Consider the following 23,376-nt stretch of genomic DNA (forward strand, 5'->3'; position numbering starts at 1 on the left):
GTGTTTGAGGATTTCAAATTGACCCATCATCTGATTTCTTAATTCTTGAACATGTTGTTGGGTTTCTCGACCACTGATTTTTTATTGAATTCCATCTATATTGTGTCTCTCTGTTGTGTTTCTCCATCGAAATTTGCTTCGATTCGAATTTGTAGCGTGTCCACGCTCACCGCACCATCTTGTAGGATGTTGAATCCTAGATTGTCTTCTTATGAAGCACGCTCCGATAGTTAGAGTTGAAAGTAGAGAGATGAAAGAGAGAGCGACAGAGAGATAGAATGTAAGAAAATATTTTAAGTGTCAAAACACACAAGCGTGATGATCCAAAAGTGAAAGAATTCAAAGGAAGGTCTCTTTATTGATGTTCCAACCTCCTATTTATAGGGGTCTGAGATTACAAGTAGATGTAAGGAAAAACAACTTTTATAACTGTGTTAAAAAATTGAATTCAAATTACATGGTAATTAATAATAAATGGGGGCGTCTGGCCGATTGACCGAAACCTTGAAGGCCGACCGACTATGTTAGTCTACCGTCGTGTATGTGTGTCAGCCGGCTGTGAAGGTCGGCCATATCTTCTTCCTAGAGATTTTTTGTTGCCCGATCATGAAGTGTGGAACTTTGCTAGCAGACTTATGATCAACAAATCCGTCAGCCAACAGACTACTGGATAAAAGATTTTGTCGGTCAACATATTATGTCGATCCACCAGACCATAAAGTCGATCAACTATTTACCAATGAGTTTTCTGCTTTGTTGTCATGATTTCACTCGTGTGTCTTTGATGTTGACCCCCAAATTTTTTTGAGATGCTTGCTAGCATGTTTGTAGCATCCAATAATTAACTTAGATAATTAAAAAAAAAAGAAAATAAACAAACTAGTGCGGGACTTTATAACCAATTTTTTTTTCCTCATGTGAATACATATTTCACTTAATTTCCTCATCAATGTTAATATCAACAACAAAATATAGATTTTGTTTTATGTACAATAAATCATATGAAAACTATATAATTATCCATACAAAAATATCATGAAATCTTTTGCGGATGTTTTTATGTTAAACCCGCATCGCATATATAAGGGTCATTCTATACAGAAATGCATAATCTCCATCATTTGTTAAAATAAAGATGTATGACAGTGGACTCTATTTTGATTTTTTTTTATTTTTATTTTTATTTGTTGTGATGAGGGTGCCGTATGGAATAGTATGGAATAATTGAATAAATTTTCCCATTGCAGGCGCTGCGTAGCTCTAGTTTTGTACTATTATCTAACGTCAGGGAACTGTGAATGTATTTATGTTAACCTGCATCTCATATATAAGAGTCATCTTATACAGAAATATATAATCTCCATCATTCATCAGCAAAGATGTACATCATTCATCAGAACAAAAATGTATGACAGTGAAACTATTTTAGTTTTTAATTTTTTGTGATGGCGGTGCTGTATGGAATAATATGGAATAAATTTTCCCATTGCAGGCGCTGCGCAGCTCTAGTTTTGTACTATTATCTAACGTCAGGGAAGAAGCTGACCAACGTGCCACCAAAGCAAGAGCAGCGAGGCTCCCAAATTGTGTGGCACTGAAAGAAATGGGCAGCTCCAGCGATGAATCTATCGACTGGATTCGGGAGTTTAAGGTTTTCGACCTAATTCATCGTTTTCTTTCTCCAGTCTTCTCACAATCATCGAATGGTATTGGGCTTGGTTATTTCTTCGCTAGAAATGCAATTAACTATAAATGCGTTTTTTCGCTTATAGCCTGGTTCTAGGGTTTTTTTGAGTTGTATTTAGTTCTGCTTATTGATACTTCAGTTTTGTTCTAGGGATTTACTTGTAAGCTTGTAATTTTTATTCTTCTGATGTGTTTTGTGTGCCCTGCGTTGATGCTAGTTTGCTGTATTGGAGCTTGATCATAAAGCATACTTTGTTGGAAAAAAATGCGAATACTATTTAAATATAGAGGGCGGAAAAGAGCAAAATCTGATGTGTGTTGGGTGTCCTGTGTTGATGCTAGATTTTTAGCTTTGGAGCTTGATCAAACCCTATTATGAATATTAATTTTGCAGAATTATTAAAATACATGACAGTAGGACAGCTTTTATATATTCTATACAGGAACTTATGCTAACATCTTCAGGCTTGGGTCGTCTTGCGTTGCACCAATTCTCAAAGACCTCTTCTTCTCTTAAATAGTTTGGTGGAGTTCATGGAGGCAACACTAGATGGCACACCGTTCTGAAATATGATAGAAGTCAACCAAACTGCAACAATAAAGTTTTAAGTATCTGGCATCGGAAGAATCAGTTTGATAACATAGATAGTTGTATGCTTGTGATCATCTAACAATGTAGGCTGTGGCAGACAAGGGAGGATGAAGTTGTTATCAATGCGTGGAATCAAAATCTTCAGAGGAAGCGAAGGTCCTACAAACTTTTCCATAATATATATATAGGGTTCAGTATATGATCTAGTGTAGAATCAATCACACAATGCTGTTCACCGCATCAAAATCAGACTTGAGATCAAGTGAATATTATACTAGGTAGTTTTCAGTCATTAATTTCATTTTCCGAGATTCATCAGTATAGACTTCTGCTTAAATTTATGTTCTTTGGCTTTGGGGAAACTAAGGAAGGTTTGTTTTGTGACAAGTGATTGAATTTAAGATAATATTTTTTCACGTTTGATTAGAAAATTAGCAAACAAATGATCAAGAGACTACTTAATTTGCTCATTAAATTCATCACACGAAGGGAGAAAAATAAGAATTGTGTGCATGGTTTGTTATTAAAAAAAAATTTGGAAATGTTTCTACATAAGAGTGACGATGACAAACTTGTTGATTAGAATAAAGAGCTTGTGCGGGTTTCATGATCGAAGAGAAGGATATGAAGCATACAAGCTTCTTTTATAATATAGGGGAGATAATATGTCATTATTGCAATTATGGTAGTCGTGTGGGCCTAGATTAGATTGTGGTGATTGCTAGTTTCATGAAGGAAGAGAACGAGGGGATGGCTTCTAATGGCCGTCAGTTTATAATGCAGCTAAATGATATAATGAATAAAATTCAAGCAACAAAGATTTATGATTTATTTTATAATTAAATAAATACTTAATTTCCTTAGATCTAAGCTACAAAATACTAAGATTCACTCCAAGTAATAATTTAATAGTCATGAAAATCAATTTGTGCAAGAAATTTGGAAACATAACAATAATGTTTGGATCATGATTTGTGTTGTCAACCCAATTCATTAAATTTTGAATAAAATTAATCTTTTTTGTAAAATTATATAGAAAAAAAGTACAAGAATATAAATAGCCAACCTAAAGTTCAAGGTTTCACCTTGTAAAAGAATAATTTTAATAGACACTCAACATACGAACTATGTTTGAAAAATTACACATCCAAAAAGCTTATATGTTTAAGAGGAACTTATCATTTTATTAATCCATCAAGTATTGATTTAAGGCATACAAGCTTCTTTGAGAATATAGGGGAGATCATATCATTATTACAATTATGGTGTTCGTGTGGACTTGGGTTAGGTTGTGGTGATTGTTAGTTTCTTGAAAGGAAGAGAACACCTAGGGGGTGATGCAAGACATCATTTGGTTTTCAGTTTAAATTTTATAATGCAGCTAAATGATGCAATGCACAAAATTCAAGCAACCAAGAATTATGATTTTATTTTATTAAAGACCTATAATTAAATAAATTTCTATTTTCTTTAGATCTAAGCTTAGAAAACAAAAAGAATTCACTTCAAATAATAATTTTATAGTTCTCAAAGTCAAATTGTGCAAGAAATTTGGAAACATAACAATAATGTTCGGATAATGATTTGTGTTGCCAATCCAATATATGGCATTTTGAATAAAATTAATCTCTTTTGTAAAATTAATTATAAATCATGTAGAAAAAAAGTACAAGAATATAAATAGCCAACATAAAGTTTAAGGCCTTGCCCCAAGAATAACTTCAATTGGCATTCAACATATGCTCCACATTCAAAGAATTAAACATCCAACAAACATATAAGTTTAAGAGGAACTTATCATTTTATTAAGCCATCATTTATTGATTACATGCCTTAAATAATTGTAATTTATATCTATTTCCTAACGTTTAAGTCAATATTATTAAAAATCCTTTAGCACTCTCCAAACTCTCCAAAAATCATGTAGAAAAGCCATGTTTCTCCACATGAAACAACCCACATGTAGAAGAAGTAATGAATTTAGAAGGTCGGTTGAAGGGGCAACATCATGAAAACATAGGATTGACATCTAAACATATGAGCAATGGTTGAAGGATCACATGAATAAGTCTCTACAATATTATGTAAAAATGCACGAAAATAGTGAAAAAATAAATAGAGAAGTGTCATACTTAGAAGAGGCGGGGATTTTCTATAATCCCATAATTGTATTGGGCTGTGTGGGATCTCAAGATGCATGAAGTGGGGAAATGTAGATGTTGTATTATTGTATCTTTGAGATTATGCAAGGCCTAGTTTATTAGGGAATAGTAAATGGCTCATTGAAGGGAAATACGTGGAGTATGTCAAGGTATGAGGGAGTGTGAATGTGAAGGATTAATTTATCTAGGAGTTATAATGGTCTTTTAGGAAGTGAGGCTTAGTAAGTAATGATATTAATCAACTTAGGACTTTGGTAGTCTGATCTAGTTTATGTATGGTCTGTTTAACTAATTTATGGCATTTTTTGTCGATTCGTTCTAGTTTGACTCGTTTATAGCTTAACTATATTTGAACACAGCTTATACCAAAAAGTAGTAATAATTTGAGAAAGTATTTAACATAGATGTTGCAGAAGAATTCTTAAAGAAAAAAAAAAAACAGAAACAGAAAGTGTAAACAATAAAAATTAAAAATTAATACTGAAACTTGTATAAATTAATGACCGCATCAATTGAATTTTTTTTCAAGAAGATAAAATTTTGTGGAGCTGAAGTCCGTAATAGAAGAAAATTTGTAAAAATTTAATCATTATTGTGTACATTAGATATGGAAATTAATCCAAATAGTGATAATGATTCAGAGAAATCACTAAGAACAATATGAAGATCCAATTTCAGCACCAAAATAAGTATTTTTTTCAAAGAATTTGCTTGCTCTGATACCAAAGTATGCAGACAAAAAAATTATTAGCAAAATTTTGAAGAGAGAACTAAGAAGAGAAAATAAAAACTAAGATAGTCTGAAAGGGAAGTAAGAGAAGCATGTTTTAAATTTTTTTGAGTGAAGCTTGATTCTTTGTATAGTTTTGAATCTACTGAGCATTACTTCTACCCAAAAAGAGCGGGAAAATAAAGTGGCTGGCATGGAAGTTTGGAACTTTTATTTTTTTCATTTATTCACCAAAGTTAACTTCTTACACAACTTTCCATGTGTAATAAGAGGTAAGGGACTTCATATTTTGAAGCTTGCATGATTTGAAATGTAACTGCAAAACCATAGTGCAAGTATGGCTACATAATTGTTAAAAAGTTTGATAACACAACATCATCATGTGAGAACTTAATTAACATCTGCATATTTTTTTAACGTAGAGGCCATCATGTACTGCCTCATTTCCATATATGCGCTTATTACTATAGATATTGCAGTTTTGTAATTGTTAGATTTAAGGTTATAATTAGGTTAAGGTGATTTGACATATGATAATAAAGATGACTAATTTCTTAGAAATCAAATGTGCTTATAAACAACTAGATTGTGGGAGAGGAAAGACAAAATGTGAGGATTGAAAAATAAAAATCTTATTTAAAAATGACTAATAAATATTGACTTCGAAAGAATTAGAAAAAAACTAAATGAAGGCCAACTAAAGAAATATGGTGAATTTTTTTAGTGTAATATACTCCTCAAGGACCTTAGCTACAACAAAGTCTATAAATAGAAAGAGTAGAAGAGGATTAGAAGAGTTTAGTATGTTAGGGGATGCCTTTATTGTCTTGAAATAAATGAATTTACATTTAGGCAATGGTTTCTCATTATAAAGTTTTCCGCTCACTATTTTGCCCCTTTTTCTCTACTGGACAGCAAGTAATGCCCTTTGTTTTGAGTTTCCTTCAGCAAATAACCTCCTGTTTGCTATTTTCTTACTATGTTTTATTGAAAATAGCAAAATAATTTTCTTTGTTTCATGTAGAGTTGAACTAGCATTTTTATGCCTCTTGCATGTAGCAACAACAAAGGATAAGGTTGGCTCGGTTGATTCCGGTGCCAGCAAGAGCTGTAGACTTCTTGGCCCAAAATCAAGTGACTCAATCTCATTGCTGTTTTATGATCAGATGCCCAAATTGTTTATGCAACATTTTATGAATATCTTTAAAATGGATGGACAATTTGATCCCCAAAAGATTCTTCTCCCTTTTAGAAGAATTTCATTTATCTGAAATTTCTTTTTCATCGTGCTAGCAGGAGTTTCTTTTTTTGTCTATTGCCTTCTTGGTGAACTAGTTGAAACTTGTCCAAGTTTCTCAGAAAACCTTACTTTGTACTCATTTGATATTCTTTATCAATAACTTATGAGTCCTGGCATAACGATCAATTACATATATATCAAATATTTCCAATACCATATAATAGATGGAGTCTCTTGTAGTTGGTACACCTTTTTTGTTCGCTGTTGATATATTATTCCTCTCTGCGTAAATGCTACTTTAATATTCTACTCCATGACGATGCTTCTAATGTTTTATAATGAAAACCATAGATGCCTAACGAAAAGAGCTTCTATTTAAAGTTTCATTGGTATAGTATGTCGTTTGGTGTCGCAGTTTAATGAATTGATATATGCTTATTTTTTAATTTTTAATGGTGATATAAACTTGTTTATCCTTGATATTTCTCAGTTTTGTCTACTTAGTTTTTTTTAAATCCAAATTAATGTGATTTATATTTCTTTTCAAACAGGCACCTGATCGTGCTTTTGAGCTTAGTTCTGACACCTCTCCAGAAAGTACTCCGAAATCATCCCATCAAGCGGAGAAGCTTACAAACAAACACGAGATAATCCTTATTGAGAGCGGAGAAAATACTCCCATCTCTAAGTCTACAAAACCTAGGGCTCCAAAAAAAAAGACTCACACTCCAAAAGATGGTAATATGTCCATTATTTGCAAGTTAGTGGTAATCAATTTATGGGGCGTTTACAGACACACCACCCAATTTCTATGTATTCACGTACCTATCAGCTAAACTTTACTTTTTTACATTTATACCACCGGAATCTCTTATATGAGATCAAAAGTACCACTATTTCAACTTCGAAAAGGTGAAATACACCTTTGCATGGTAAGGTGGCATATATGTGAAAATTGAAGTATAGGTTTTAGATATGTAAATACATAAGAATTTAGTGGTATGTATGTAAATCTTCCTTAATTTATTATGTAGCTAAACTATTTAGGCAATAAGATTTTAATGTATTATGCTGCTAAAATATTTTGGTAGCATTAGTGATAGTCATTTTCCTTTTCATAACTGCTTTTTGGTTGTTTTTCCTCCCGTGACAGATGCGTTGGATGCACTGGAGGATGTGCATGAAGATACGAAAGCGAAGCCTGCTGCTTCTTTAGTAAGATTTCAACCTATTGTAGCGATAGGCTTGTCCCTTAAAATTAATTGAATTTCTAGAGGAAGTCATGTCTATTTAACTGAGGTTTTTATTTGTTTTATGCAATTTCAGTATGGATTGCTTTTACATGCATATATAGCCATTTTATTTTGTATTTTATTTTTTGGGTTGAGATGATGAACTAATTATTTCTTCTTAAAAATGAATATTTGACATTTATTACGTAGGTCTCTGAAGCATATCATAATAATGGAGCTTTTTTCTTACCATCCCATGTTATCTATTTTCCATAATGTATACTCATCACTATTTTTAATGATATTTTAAACTTCTGCATCTCATCAGAAAAATTTTTAATGTGTTTTCTGATGTTTTAGGTGTCAAGTCTGCCTCTAGTATTCCCTGACAAGGTGCAACGCTTAAAGGTACTGCTTTTACTCATTCACCAATCAAAACATGTTCTTCAGTGAAATTTGTCTAGTTCAATTAGCTGGTACTAACATGTATAAGTTATTGAGGAGATATGCATATAAAATATAATTGATTTTCTTTGTTGTTGAAAGTGTTCTTGTTCTACCTAAATAGGTGAAGAACTAAGGATAACATGCTTCTGAAGTTGTTATTTTTTTATAATGATAAATGAGGGAGAAAAATGATAGTATAGAACTTTTTCTTGGACAACATGCAAATGGGATCAAGATATATGGTTCAGTTAAAACCGTGTAAGCTTTTTATCATTGTCTTCGATAATATTTACAAAATGAATCGAGTATCCCAAACCCATTAGAAAATTAAAGAATGAACTTCACATTTTATTGTCTATTGCTCAATTTGTAATAAATTCATGGAGACTAAATTTTAACTTCAAAATTGCTCACCACTGAAGCTTGCTTTCAAATTGAGAATAGAAAGAGAGAACAAGTTTGAGGCATGTTAATTGCCTTGCGAAAGAGGAACATAAATAAGAGGGCTTGGAGTGGAGCTTTATAACTGATAGATCTAACAAGAGAGTCTGAAAATGTGAAAGTAGTGGGTTGGGACTCTAGAACTTTAATGGAAGAGTCGAAAAACTTCATAGTGATGAGAACTTAATTCAATGAGCACCTAAATAAGTCTGTAGATTTGGAATTTAAAATTGTACAACATGACGAAGATAGAGTGGGAGATACAATTGTAATGTTATGGGAGAGGAAAGAAAACAAAGGATGTAGATGGGTTCAATGGATGGGCTGAGATAATGGAGAACTTGTGGAGTAACTCCGAACTACTTAAAGAGTAAGTATTGAGAGGATAACTAATAATTGAGAGCAAGGAAGTTAGATTTAACTGTAGAAGTGTGGCCATTCTCCAAAGCTAGAGACCAAGTGGCTATTAAAATTTATAGTTTCATTGTTAAATTATAGTATTTTAAGATTAAGTATCTTATTTTTTATTTTTTTTTATTTTGAATCCAATATGTATAAGTTTTGATTGATTTGAACACGGATAAGTTGTTGTTTGAAGACCTCATCAATTGAAGTTGTCCCCAAACCACCATTGTCTGGCACTTGTCCCACCTCTTAAGATTGTCGTTACTAATAATTGATAACAGGATTATCCGTACACTTTATGGTTAGAGGAGGATATTGATTTGGGCATCTGTTGTTTCTAATAATTGATTTTAGGTGTTTGTTTTGATATGAATCAAAATTTCAACAAAAAAAAAATCCATAAATAGGGCTTGATTCTACACATTTTGGAGATTTATAATTAAGATAGAAGTCCTTATACCACATGAGATTTTAGAGCTTTGATTGTCCCCCGAAGAACAAACTTGTTCTCTAGTTTTTCCCATCCAACCTTTTGTGCCAATCTCGGGTGGCCCAACTCCCATTATGCTACTAGAGGGAAACAAAGAAGTCATTGAATTGATGCTTGGAGTTCTAGCTACTTGGGTTTGGTTTCCCTGATATAACCTTCTTCGACTCTAGGTAACCTAGCAAACACCCCCCCCCCCTAGCAGACAACTTCCAAGTGGCTATAAAAATTTGTAGTTTCATTGTTAAATTATGGTGTATTAAGATTAAGGATCTTTCTTTTTTATTTTTAATCCAATATGTACAAGTTTAGATTGATTTGAACACAAATAAATTGTTGTTTGAAGACTTCATCAATTGAAGTTGTTGCCACACCACCATTTTCTGGCACTTGTTGTCACTAATCATTGATAACAGGATCATTTGTACACTTTAAGATTAGAGGCGGATATTGATTTGGGCATCTTTTGTTACTAATAATTGATTTTAGATGTACGTTTTGATATGAATCAAAATTTCAACAAAAATAAAAATCCATAAATAGGGCTTGATTCTACATATTCTGGAGATTTGTAATTAAGATAGAAGTCCTCATACCACATAACATTTTAAAGCTTTGATTATCCCCTGAAGAACAAATTTATTCTCTAGTGTTCCCCATCCAACCTTCTTTGCCAATCTCGGGTGGCCCAACTCCCATTCTGCAACTAGAGGGAATCAAAGAAGTCATTGAATTGTGGAGAATTTCAAACTCTGACATATTCTTGGAGTTCTAGCTACTCGGGTTTGGTTTCCCTCTTCTTACCTTCTTCGTCACACACAGACCCAAAAAAAATAAAACAAATGTCGTCACTTGCTCAATCACTTAGTAGTTCAACCCTCTCTTTCAGAGTAAGTCCATTTTGATTACTTATAGTTATACATGTTATTTTTTATGCCTAGTCCCCAATTTCAGTGAGAATGATTGTCTAGACTGTCTCTAGTTGCTCGTTAACTTTAAGTCTCTCATCGGTTCTAGTTGCTCTTAAAGTTACTGGTTGACTACTATTTGTGTCATTTTTGCCTTCCAGAGAGTACCTGTTTGATCAGCTCTGGTGACCTCTACAACCTTCCCGCATGATTTTATCATTTATTTTGGTCATATGCCATCTCCTCCTCCAAGGGAGGATATATCCGACCATTTTTAGTGGCCTATTCGACCTTTGAGCGTTGCTTTTCCACCAACATCAGATTATGCTTTCTTCATCTCTAGAAGGACTGTCCCATTTTCCTCAAGTCAGCTTTCATCCTTTCAATTCCACTTCATTAATTGCCATTTGTTTTTGATGCCTTCGCCTTCTAGAGGACTGTCCAAGTAACCGAGATCATTACACTGCAAAGTCCATCGGAACTAGTAACATTGTAGTTTCACTTGCATTCTTTTGCCGCTTTCTTGAGTTTGGAGATGGGCATCACATTGTAGCTTATTTATTCTATTGAATTTCAACTAGGTAAGATCATAATTTTTTTTTTTTTTTTTGTTGCGATTTTTCAACAAAAAAGTGCTTTAGTATTTGCTATATTATTTCTAATTGTGTATGATGCTATTTGTATCTATGTTGATCTCTATCTCTTTAAGGACTTGATTTCTCACAATGATTTTTATATGGGTAGTAGTTTTGTAAATTGGATAGATATCGGTGGCCATTGCATAAATCTTCTTACTTTTAGAGCATCTTTTGGTATGTACTTTATATTTAAAGTGTGGTTTGCCTGCATGTAAGCTTTCAACATTTAAATTCTTTATAATATAGTATGAAACATGATTTTCAATAAATTTAAAGGGCATAAATTTGGCAAAATGTCCTTCAATTTAATATTAATATTGGCACTTCTCATTTTCCAGTGAATCTCTTGTGCTTACATGGCTTTAAGATGCCTTTATTTTATGCAGGCACTTGTAGAATGTGATGGGGACTCCATAGATTTAAGTGGTGATGTTGGTGCTGTTGGACGAATAATAGTTTCAAATGCCTCTTCTGGGAATCATGAATTGTTTTTAGATTTAAAAGGTATTGGTTGTAAGGCTTCAAAGAGTGATTTTTCAGATCCGCTTTACGTAGAAAATGAAGCCTTCTTTATCATTTTCCATTTGACATTTTCTTGGTGGCAGCTCTGAACCTCTAATCAAGGAATATAATGTGGTTCTCTTCTGCTTTTTCTCCTCGTGATGTTCTTTTGAAAGCAAAGTCGTGATAGAAAAAAAGGAACCATTCAATTCATTTATCATTTGCAAATGTTAACGACATTTACATTTTTAGTTAAGTTAATGTCTTTGTGATCTTATCCCACATTCTGTAAAAGAACTTAATTTACAGTGGCATTTACATGCTTACCCCCCAACTCCCATGTATTTATATGTCTAACACCTAAACTATACCACTCAAATCTTTTATATCACATAAAAAATACCACAATTTTGACTTCTAAAAGTGAAATACATCTTTTCATGCATAGGTATGGTGACACATACGTAAAAATTGAATTTTAGGCGTTCGATATGTAAATCCGTGGGAATTTAGTGGTATATATGTAAATCTTCCTAATTTATAACTTCAAGGGCCTGTTTGGATATTTTAAATTTCAGTGAAAGCTGCAGAATTTTTTGTTGTCCTTGTTTTTATCATGAATTCTAGTTTAAGTAAAATAAACAATGACATTAATGTACTAAATTTCCTGCTCGATCAGACCACATTGGTGCAGTATTGATCGAGCAGGGGGTTGTCTGCCTGAGGAAGATCTTGTTTATGGGATCCATCCTTTCATTTTCTCTGCCTCTACTTTGGACCCTACAGGCCTAGCTAAAATGCTCTTCCCTCTACCGTCTTAGTCACAGGGATGACCAGAAAATTATCCAAATGACACTAAACTATTCAGGCACTGTTGACTTTTCATACTTTAATCCCCCTGATCCATGGGACTTTTTCTGTTCTTTTCAAACGGGCTATATGCCAACAAGTATTTCCTCTTTTTTTTTTTTTCCTTCGTATGACAATCTTGATTTGTTTTCTTATTATACTTGGACTAAAGCTTGTGTTTGCTAGAAATCAGGTTAAGCAAACTTTTATCTTGTAATTTTAGATGACACCCCAAATATTAAACACATGATTCAACCTTACTGAAAGCGTTTTTAGGCCTTCAATCTAAATGCTATTTGGTGCTTTTGATGGGAATGGTTGGACAATTGCTTCACATAAAACAGAAAATTTTTGGATGGATGGAAAAGTAATGCTTTTTTTTCTTCATGCCATGCATGTGTTCTCGTACCTTCTTCCAAGTCCTAGTGCCAAGTTTTTCAAATTTTAGCTTAATTTAACTCTTAAAACTACAATACATTAATATAGTGATGTTTTCCTACTGAGGTCCTGCATTTCATTTCTTTATGCTTCATTTTATTGGACTGATATCTTATTTCCTTTTCTAACTTTTTTGCGTCTAAATTCCCTTGAAGATGATTTAAGCTTGATTAGTATGTTTGTCAATATTTTATTAATTTTTTTATTACTTTCTTTTTGTGATAGGGACCATATATAAGTCAACGATAGTTCCTTCAAGGACATTTTGCATTGTATGTGATCTTCACAAGAACAGAAAAGATAGTCTCGATCTATCATTCTTGCTATTTAAGTAGTAGTGTCTCTGTTTTTCCTTTCATTCCGGCTCCTGACTCTATTGCTGTCTATCTTCTTTTCTGCTCAGGTTAGTGTTGGTCAATCAGAAGCAAAGGTTTGTTGGCAGAGCCTTAATGGAATTTCCTCGAACTCTTTTCAAGGTGTTTCTAACATTTTTAGTACTGGATTTAATTGACTAATTACATGTAATTGAATTAAATGAAACCTATACGAACAACTGATCTTCTAACCTTTTTGCTTGATTTGCTTAGTGCTAATTTTACCTCTGCACGGAACCATCTAGTTGACAATGTGTTCTTTGCAGATTAAACTTGTGGCATTTACGTACAAACTACACAATTCTCATATATTCACACATCTAACTCCTAAACTTTGATTTTATACATTTATAGCACCCAAAATTTTCATATCCTATAAAAAATACCATCATTTTAACTTTTTAAAGTGAAATACACCTTTTCATGTATTGGTAAGGTGGCTTATATGTGAAAATTGAAGTTTAGGTGTTAGACATGAAAATACATAGAATTGAGTGTATGATGCATTTGAATCTTTCATTATACTTCATACTAGTGATGCAGATACTGTGATTATATGATGTACTCATTAGATCAAATGATACTTTTATTAATTTTAATTTAAATACTTCTGTCTAATTTTGAATTGTCATTTGCAATTTCTTCTTTCAGTTAAATTCATTGGAATTGATAAGCAACACGGTACTGAGCTTTTATAGCGTGATAAATGTAGTGCATTTACTTATGGAAGAGGTCCAGAGTTTTAAGTTTGACATAGTTATGAGAGTGTTCATGGAAGAAAAGAGGAAGAATAATATTTTGTAGTTGCATGATACTTTTAGCCATATTGGATGAATTTATCACTCAAAATTTGACCTTTGATGTTGTAAATGTTAGCTATGATAATTTCATATGTTTAAGCAACATGAAGATAAACTACATATATCATTCATTCTTTGGAAGCTGCTACGTGCATTTTTATGTTAGTTTTAAATGTTTTCTTATGTCCAAATTATGATAAGTAATAACTACAAGGGAACATTTTCCGGGTGATATTATGAAGTTACACGAAGGGTTGATGGACAGGAGTTAAAGAGAAGGAGAATGGTATTTGAAATTGTTTTGGTTTTATACCAAAAAGAAAAAGCATGTTATTTTGATTTGAAAGCTACTACTATAAATTTATACAGAGCAAATAAATGTATCTTGATATTACTTATCATTATCTTAGAGAAGCATGTGATTGAGTGCTTGAATTTTGTTAAATTGACGGGAATATTTAAACGTCAATGCTATGGGGCAGGAAGTTGTTATGGATATATGTAATGGGGATGATGGCTAGCATTTGACGTAATTGTGGAGTGAGAGACCAAAAATTCACAGAAGGGTTATGTTAGACGAAAAATTAAATAAATACCTTTTAACACTGTTATCGGATGCTTTTATGTTAGATATTCAAAGTAATATGCTTTGGTGTATTTTATATTCATATGGCATTCTAATAGAGTCAGTTTTGAACTAAACGAGAAGTCAATATTGAAGGACGTAAGAAGATTTGGAGCTTAGGAATTATAGAACGAAATCAAGTATATGGCATGTACTTAAATGGATTTGTGAATATAAATGCCAGTCAGTAAGGTTGGAGGATCAAGTTGATGCCTGAATTGTATAAGTTTAGTGCCATAAGCTTATGGCATTCTAATGGAGTAAGGTTAATTGAATTACACGAGAAGTTAATAATGGAGGACAACAAGAAAAAAATTTGGTGCTTATGATTAGTAGAACAAAAATTAAGTACATCTATGTATTATTTGAAATATGCAAAATCATAAAGACGAATCAATAAGGTGAAAATATGGAGATATATAAGTATATGAAGGCAAACTTGCTGAAATGAGGTGCCTCTTAGCTTCCATGCTATAGAACATCACGAAGATTTATTTGAACTTTTCATAAATTTGCAGTAAAAATGATTATCATGTAATTTGATTGTTGGACAAAAAAAGAATGTCTAACGGTCAACTTAAGCATTCAAAAAATAGGAATATTAGATGGACGTTCTAAAATTAGTGGTATTATAGTTCCCATGATCACATTATAGACCATCCTTTAATAAATGATTTTATAAAAAATAGATTAAATGATTTGTGAATGCAGAGCAGAAGATGCACTATTGTATAGGATACGAAGGAAAAGCTACATGATACTGGTTGATGATGAGTAGCAGGAAATATTTGCATTATAAGTCGGACAAACGGATTTATGTAAACTAGTATTAGCACAATATGCGACATTTAATGTCAATAAAAATTTTGATAGATCATGAGGCTGAGAAGCCTAAATTATTGGGATGAAATCAATGACATAATGGTGATGATGATAAGCTTTGTATGTATTCTTTAAATTTGTTTTTGCCCTTATTTTACTAATCAGGGATGCTGCCTGCACAGATAGAAGCCGTCATGAATGATTTCATCAGGTTAGAAGCTAAGTCAAACTTGTTTGAAGCTGAAACAATGATTGAAGGCAAGGTTTCTTTTCTTATGATCGTTGATTTCCATTATTCACTTGTGGATTTGCAATCATCTGCTAGATATTTTATCCTTGTAAATCTATTTTCTAATAAATCCTATCAGGGTACTTCAGCTCTTCTGTTATAGTTAAAAACCTAGTTCTCATATTTGGTTCTTTCAGTGTTCGATATTGAATGCTTGAAAGCTGGCAGAATGTATATTTCTTTGTTTTTTCTTCCAGCTTTCCTTAATTATGCCCAATCCTTGAACTTACAAATTATTTTGTTTTGTTAATTCTTGATTTATTTGTATGGTATGCATTTCATAATGTAAACCTATTAAATAATCCAGGTACAGCAGGTTGTCTGACAGATATCTATCAGATTGAGTTTAATAGATTTGTTATCTGAACTTCCAACTATCTTAGGGTGCTTTTAGCATGATAGTTTATAAGAAAAAAATCCTTACAAGGGGCAACAGATAGATATATATTGAATATTATTTACGGCCTATCTTCTGCGTAAAGGCTTAAGACAGTGCCAGATATGTATGACTAAATCATTTAGTCATTCAGCTTCATGTTAATTGACAGTTACATGTTTTATAATTGGAACCTTTTAATTTTACTTATTACAGCTTGCAATTCTGTTTTCCTGGCCCTATGTATACTTCTCTTCAAAAAATAAACGTACCTGCTAATTAAATGAGCATGCAATAAATATAAAATATTCAAAAGATTACCTTTGACATTATCCTTGCAACATGATCTACTTTGAGCAGGGACGCTTGATGGATTTTCTTTTGATTCGGATGAGGAGGGGGAGAAAGCTTCCAAGGCTTTTCTCCAACAAGGTGATCCCAACAATGATAATGAAGTCCAAGGAAATAAAAGAGGCCGAGGAAAAACTGAGAAATCAATGGTAATACTCTGGCCTAATTTTCTTACTGATGTTTTCCTGCCCAATAAATTCTAAATTTTTATTTCTCGAAGACAGCATTCTGACTAAAAAAAATTGAGAATTATCTATTACTTGTAAGTGTTCAAAACTTCTTTGATCAAATTTTATTCGATTTATTTTTTCCTCGAAGTTTTCGTTGCCATTTTCTTGTTAATTAGTGTCAAAACAACTTGGATTTGCCACGTTCCTTCCATCATGTTTCCTTATTTTGTGGTAGAACTCTAGCTTGCCTATTATTGATTGAGGGCATTGATTTGGAAGAAGTCATCTGTTTATTTTTTCTAGTTTTTGAAGCTATGCAGCATGTTACCTTGGAAGATAGTTGTGCTTACTCATCATCATCACAAGCCTCTTCCCAATTATTTATGGTTACCTTTATGATGCCTCATGATTATATGAGTTCTCATTTTCTATTCATTCTTGTGAGTGCTGCATAAGGTGCTAAATTTATTCTCTTTTTACAATGTTGGCTATGGCATGCTATTTTTCTAAATCTCTCAAAAGTAGTTCTAATTATCTTTCGTATTGATGCTTCTTCTTTCATTTTGTATGCCCAAATTTAGTATAGGGAAATTTAATACATACCACACAATTCTTATGTATTTACATTTCAAACATCTAAATTATAATATTTACACTTAAAACAACTTGGTGTTATGAACCTACACATGAAAAGGTGCATTTCACTTTTATTAAGGTATTGATGGTGGCATTTTTTGTCGTGTTAAAGATTCGAGTGGTATGCATCTAAATATGAATGTTTAGAATTAAATGTATAAATAAATAAGAATTGTCTGGTATGTACGTAAATGCCCCTTAGTATTTTTCTTACGAGCTTTTCATTTAATCGGTGCTATTCCATTTGCCCCACATTTCTAATCAAATTCTAAGCTATCTTTCATTTTTAATTTCTATCACTCAATTTGGCTATATAAGTTCCTTGTGGGCTTTTTGGTTGCAAGCAAGATTTAGCGTAAGCAGGATTTAGTAAAATTCATGAATCGTTACGCTCTTGTTGAATCTAGTAAATCCGGTTCTAAGCTAAAACTAAGACAAAATTCGGGTCCTTACATCCAAAAATTCATAAATCCACGAAACTCGCACATTTTTGGTGTTTGGCTGGATTTTGTAAATCTGGCGATAAATCCTGTTAATAAGCGCTACCGAAGCTCCCGTTAGAGATCCATCCTACAATCTGAATCCATAAAGAACAGGTAGTGTGATTATAGTTTTATCAAATTCATCTACCACTCCATGATAAACACGAGAATTTTATGACTGTAATATATGCATAGTTAATATCACACTAATTTCAGTGTATATGTGTAATTTTTGTGAGTGCTCTTTTATATGATATATTGCTTTTGATAGGGTACTCCAAGCAAGAAAAAGAAAGCTTCTGCAAAGACACCCAAGAAGGCAGCAAGAAAATCTCAAGTTGCAAAAAGGACCAGAAAATCTAAGAAATAAGGTAAAAAATAAATAAATAATAATTCATTTCATTGTAATTTTATTTTTTTTCATTGAGAGACATTCAAACAAGAGAGTATAGATATTATTTTTCTTCTCATCATATTCAGTATAATTTAAATGTGGCAAAGCACAATGCGAAATGTTTGGGCCATTCGTTTAATGTATAAATTTATTATAATGAGATGGTTGGGTATTGTTGAAGACAATATGGCAGGTAGGGGTGTAAACGAGCTGAATAGCCCAAGCTCAGCTCGTGCTCGGCTCGTTTATTATTCGAGCTCAAAAAATGTGTTCGTGTTCCGCTCGTTTGCTTAGCGAGCCGAACATGAGTCATTTACAAACAAAGAGTTGTTTTGACAACCCTAATCACGTAGCGATAAGATGTTAAGGATTGGAGCCAGATTTAAAAATTATTATTTATATTAAAACATCATTTGAATCTAATTTAACAATTTTAATTCTAATTTCTTAAGTAATACTTTAATTGATTATAAATCATTGTAGTTTTGTAGTGAATTATTTTTTTTTAAAAAATACTACTCATCAAAGATATATATATAAAATTGATTAGTAGTATTTCGAGCCAAAACGAGCCGAACACGAACGAACAAATCTTGGTTCGTGTTGTTCGTGTTTGGCTCGTTAACTTAGCAAACGAGGCGAACACGAGTTTCTTAACGAGTCGAGCACGAACTTTTTGCGAACAATGAGCCATTAGGGCAGGAGCAATTTTATATTTATAAATTTATTATTATCAGATGGTATATTGATATTAAAAAAAATCAATAAAATTAAAATATATTTTTACATGAGTAATTTTATAACATTAAAGTATTATAAATATAAATATTAAATTTTAGATATTATATGGAGAGAAATTGTGTGGTGTGTGTGTAACCTTTTTGGGAAGAAATTTCAAAGCATTTTGCCTCCTTTGATTTCAGACGCCTCCTTTGTCCATGCAAAGGCTACATTTACCAAACGTTTATTTTGCTTGTAAGCCATACAAATAAATACTCTCATATGTAGCTATCCACGTTTGTGCTAGCATTGTTGTAAATTTTAAGTCATAAAAATAAGCAATATGCAAGATTTAAGTGTTATAAATGTAAAAAATTAGAAGCATGGTTGTTAGACAAGTAAATTCATAAGAGTTGTATGGCATGTACATAAATGCCCCAAAGAATAAGAAGGGGATTTAAGTGCATAAAGCCACTTATTTCCTGTATAAATTTGAATGACTCTACCCTTAATACTGTACAAAAGCATTATTTTATTTTCATGCGGACAACCGCATGTTTATCATTAAAATCATCAGCTTTTTTACATGTAAAAATCTGCCTTAAAGCTTAATTTTATGAACTCCTGCGTTTTATATATTTATATATTGGATAATTAAGTAGCAATTTAGTATCTTAACCGCATCAAAATATTTGCATTAATAGCTGTTTTTCAACGTACGACGACGACAACAAAACCTTTATCCCACTTAAGTGGGGTCGACTGACGTATTTCACTGTATTCAAATCATACAGCGCGTCGCCTCCAGGGGTAGCCCTAACACTTGCACAATGATCAAAAGGATTCAATTTAGACAAATTTTACGCTGGCTGTCGATTACCTAACTCAACCCTCCACTTTTCACATCCAGACTTATGACCGGTGATGACATTATTGGCTTTATTTCAATATAAATAAGTAAATATTGTAAATACATATAACTGGTTTTAACTTTCATAAATAAATAAGAGATAAAAATATGGGATAAATAATTAGTTGTTTTGGCCCAATATCTAAATCTATTATTGTCATAACTATTATTTTATATCCCACATCTTATAAAAATATTATTTACAAATATTTTGCCTAAAAGAGCATGCAATCATTGAGAGAATCATCTCAATTAATCTTAAAGTGGACCACTTCTTTTATTTAGGACACGGTCGGTGTTTTGAAATATTATAAAATTAATAAAAATACATAATAGTATTATTTGTTAGGGGGGTAATTGCATAAATACACCCCATTTCCTATGTATGTACATATCTAACACCTAAATTTTGTCTTTTTTATATTTATACCATCCGAAAGAATCTTTTTCATGCATAAATAAATTGTCATATATTTAAAAATTGAGGTGTGGGGGTCGTATATGTAAATACATGAGAAATGAGTGGTATGTAGGTAAATCATCCTAATAATTGTTTGATTGGAAGATTGTTCAAGTCAATTGGGGAATTATGGCCACTGTGGTGAAGCTCTAAAAGCCGTGTACGCATTTTCAAGCTATTGACTACAAGGAATGAACCCTTTTTATTTATTTATTTATTTTTGTTTATTTTTTTTTATTTTTTTATGGCAAGGTATGATGAATGCAATCAAACAAACTAAATAAAAATGAGTGTATTTAGAGTTTATTTATGGTATTTATTTATTATTATTTGCTATTCATATTATTATCAAATTCTTTTTGATATTTTTTTTTCTTTTATTTTTTTAGAAATACTTTTTATGAGAAGCTGGTTTTTATTGATTATAGGCCCGTTTGGGGCAGCTTATTGGTGCGGTGGCGTTTTAAAAATGCACATGACCTGTTTGGGTAAGCTGTCTTTTCGCAACTTATGAGTTTTCAAAATGCTGAAAACAACTTTTTTTACTCCGCATCAATCTAGGTGCGGTGGCAGAGCTTTCTGGCTGCAGACGGACTTTTCCAAAAAAAAAAAAAAAAATAAAAAATATGGTATTTATTTTTTATTATTTGCTATCCATATTATTATCAAATTCATTTTGATATTTTTTTTTCTTTCATTTTTTTAGAAATACTTTTTATGAGAAGCTAGTTTTTATTGGTTATGGGCCCGTTTGGGGCAGCTTATTGGTGCGGTGGCGTTTTGAAAACGCACATGACCTGTTTGGGTAAATTGTCTTTTCGCAACTTATGCGTTTTCAAAATGTTGAAAACAACTTTTTTTACTCTGCATCAATCTAGGTGCGGTGGCAGCTTTCTGGATGCAGTCAGACTTTTCCAAAAAAAATAAAAATTTATAATAGCCACTGCACCTAGCTAATTAACAAATTATTTTTAATCAGCAAATTATTCAATAAGCTGCAGCTGCCCCAAACACACTATATATCAGGTAGAACAGTTGTGTTCTTACCCGTAACATAATGGTTGAGAGTGTAGTCTTCCACCGCGAGGTCGTGGATTATAATAGTGCATTTTGCTCTTTGGGCTCACCTTTTCCAAAAAGAAATGTGCTCCTCTTGATTATGAAATTATAGGAAAAGATGCATAACCAATATAATGTTTATCATTCCTCATTTTGCTTATTAATTAATATTGCCACATTAAAGTTGGAAGCAAGGGCAAAAATATGAAACACCAAATTAAGAAGCCTAACCTTCATGCCAATATCATATAACAAATTTATTGTGAGGGTTGAAGCCTCAACATCTATTGAAGCTTTATAGCATTTACATACATTCCAACCAATTGCCATGTTATTACATATCTAACGTCTAAACATTATTTTTTACATTTATATCATCCAGATCTTTTCTATCAAATCAAAAATATCATTATTTTGACTTTTAAAAAGTGAAATACACATTTTCATGTATAGGTACGGTGACATATATGTAAATATATAAGTTTAGGTACTAGATAATGTAAACATATAGGAATTGAGTGGTGTGCATGTAAATCTTCCAACTTGATAATGAAAATGAAGGGACTCATAAAAAGTGAGATAGCTTGGAAGTCCAAACAATCTCAAATGTAGTGTGGAGTATATCTCCATTTTATCATGGAAGATTTGCATACATACCATTTAATCCATAAATATTTACATATCAAACTTTGGTTTTGTACATAAAAGCCACCTTATCTATATATGAAAAAATGTATTTTACTTTTTAAAAGTTAAAATGACAGTATTTTTCAAGTGATATGAAAGATTTGGATGGTACAAATATAAAAAAGTAAGACTTACTTGGTAGATGCATAAACACATAAGAATTGGGAAGTATTTATGTAAATACTTCTTTTATCACTTTTTAGGCACTGAAATTCTTTTCATTTAAAGAAGAGTTTACCATCTTAGTATTGAACAATGCTTTTTTATGCACAGATAAGTTGAGAAAAGCATATAAACTCTTTTATCACTTTTTATTTTTTTTAATGCAAACTTGAATGTAAAAAAAAGGGTTAAATGATGATATTTGAACGTTAGACGCTAGTTTTCGCTAAATGTTCGGCAATGGTTTACAAGTGACATCAACATTGTAACATCAAAGCTCAATCAATAGAAAATGATTTTGCTTGATCATTTTTCTTGTAGAATGAGAGATTAATCAACCAAGAAGAGATGTGTTAAATGTTGGTGGCCAGTAAACGTAAGATATGAGTGGGTGCCAAGTGTTTATGATTATGATTATCAATGAATTAATGATGTTGTGAATAAAATGTTTGAGAAGGCTTGTTGCATAAGTCAATTATTGATACACTTTTATCCTCTACTTTATCACAGATCATATGATGGTTGAAGAGGACCTTTGGAGGTTTTGAGAAGGGAGGTGATTTTATTCAATTTTTTACTTTATAGGAGGGGAGACAATATAAGTGGGAAATCTTATATTGAGCATATATACTCAAACAATTTTAAATGACATCAACAACATACATCCATGTTGGTTGACACGTGTTGCCTAGTGGTGATAATGGCGGTCATCAGTGTTGGTTGATGAACAATGTTAGGTATGTGGATAATGAATGTTGGTATTTGTTGATAAAATGTGATGATGTTGGTAGGCGTGAAGTTTCGATGTTTGTAGATGATGGATGTTGGCATTGATTGATGACATACATCGATCATAGTTACAACCGATATTGGCCTCAGTCAACAACCAACATTGACATGCAGAAAATTTAGAAAAATATCATACTCCTACGAATATATGAAATATTAAAAGATTGCATTGATCCATGATCAGAAGATATACTTCTATAAACAAAATTTGATTTTTTTTTTTAATGTAATTAATCTTTACTCTATAATTTATGTGACTAAAAACAAACAGAAGAAAAGCTATCATGTGGGTCCTGTAAATGAACATATGAAAAAGCAATTTTGGCATGCAGTGATGGAGAAAGGGTCGGTGCAAAGAATAATAATTTAGACTTTTACCCTTCGCTCCACAAAGGCTGTTGAAAATGACATTTTTATTTCCTTTGATTGTTGAAATGGCTTAATGCTCTGTAGAAGTATATGTAATTTCTTAATACACATGAATTCAATGATATATATATATAGCAAGATTTAG

At 32.1% G+C, this 23,376-nt stretch overlaps 1 protein-coding gene across 2 annotated transcripts; it reads left to right on the top strand.

Annotated features, from left to right (window-relative positions):
- The first annotated feature begins 1,498 nt into the window (after window positions 1-1,498).
- Window positions 1,499-18,198, top strand: LOC110024771 (DNA-binding protein BIN4). Of its 2 annotated transcripts, none has more exons than XM_020724929.1 (10): window positions 1,499-1,651; window positions 6,962-7,148; window positions 7,564-7,625; window positions 8,003-8,050; window positions 11,355-11,472; window positions 12,982-13,028; window positions 13,160-13,186; window positions 15,560-15,635; window positions 16,403-16,542; window positions 17,953-18,198. In XM_020724929.1, the coding sequence occupies exons 1-10, from the start codon at window positions 1,604-1,606 to the stop codon at window positions 18,049-18,051; spliced, it is 852 nt and encodes a 283-aa protein (XP_020580588.1). In that variant the 5' UTR covers window positions 1,499-1,603; the 3' UTR covers window positions 18,052-18,198. The 2 variants fall into 2 exon arrangements, with proteins under 2 accessions (XP_020580588.1, XP_020580589.1); XM_020724930.1 differs by having other exon boundaries at window positions 1,630-1,706.
- Window positions 18,199-23,376: the final 5,178 nt, after the last annotated feature.

This window comes from Phalaenopsis equestris, unplaced genomic scaffold, assembly GCF_001263595.1.
Source record: "Phalaenopsis equestris unplaced genomic scaffold, ASM126359v1 Scaffold000273, whole genome shotgun sequence".
Lineage (NCBI taxonomy): Eukaryota > Viridiplantae > Streptophyta > Magnoliopsida > Asparagales > Orchidaceae > Phalaenopsis > Phalaenopsis equestris.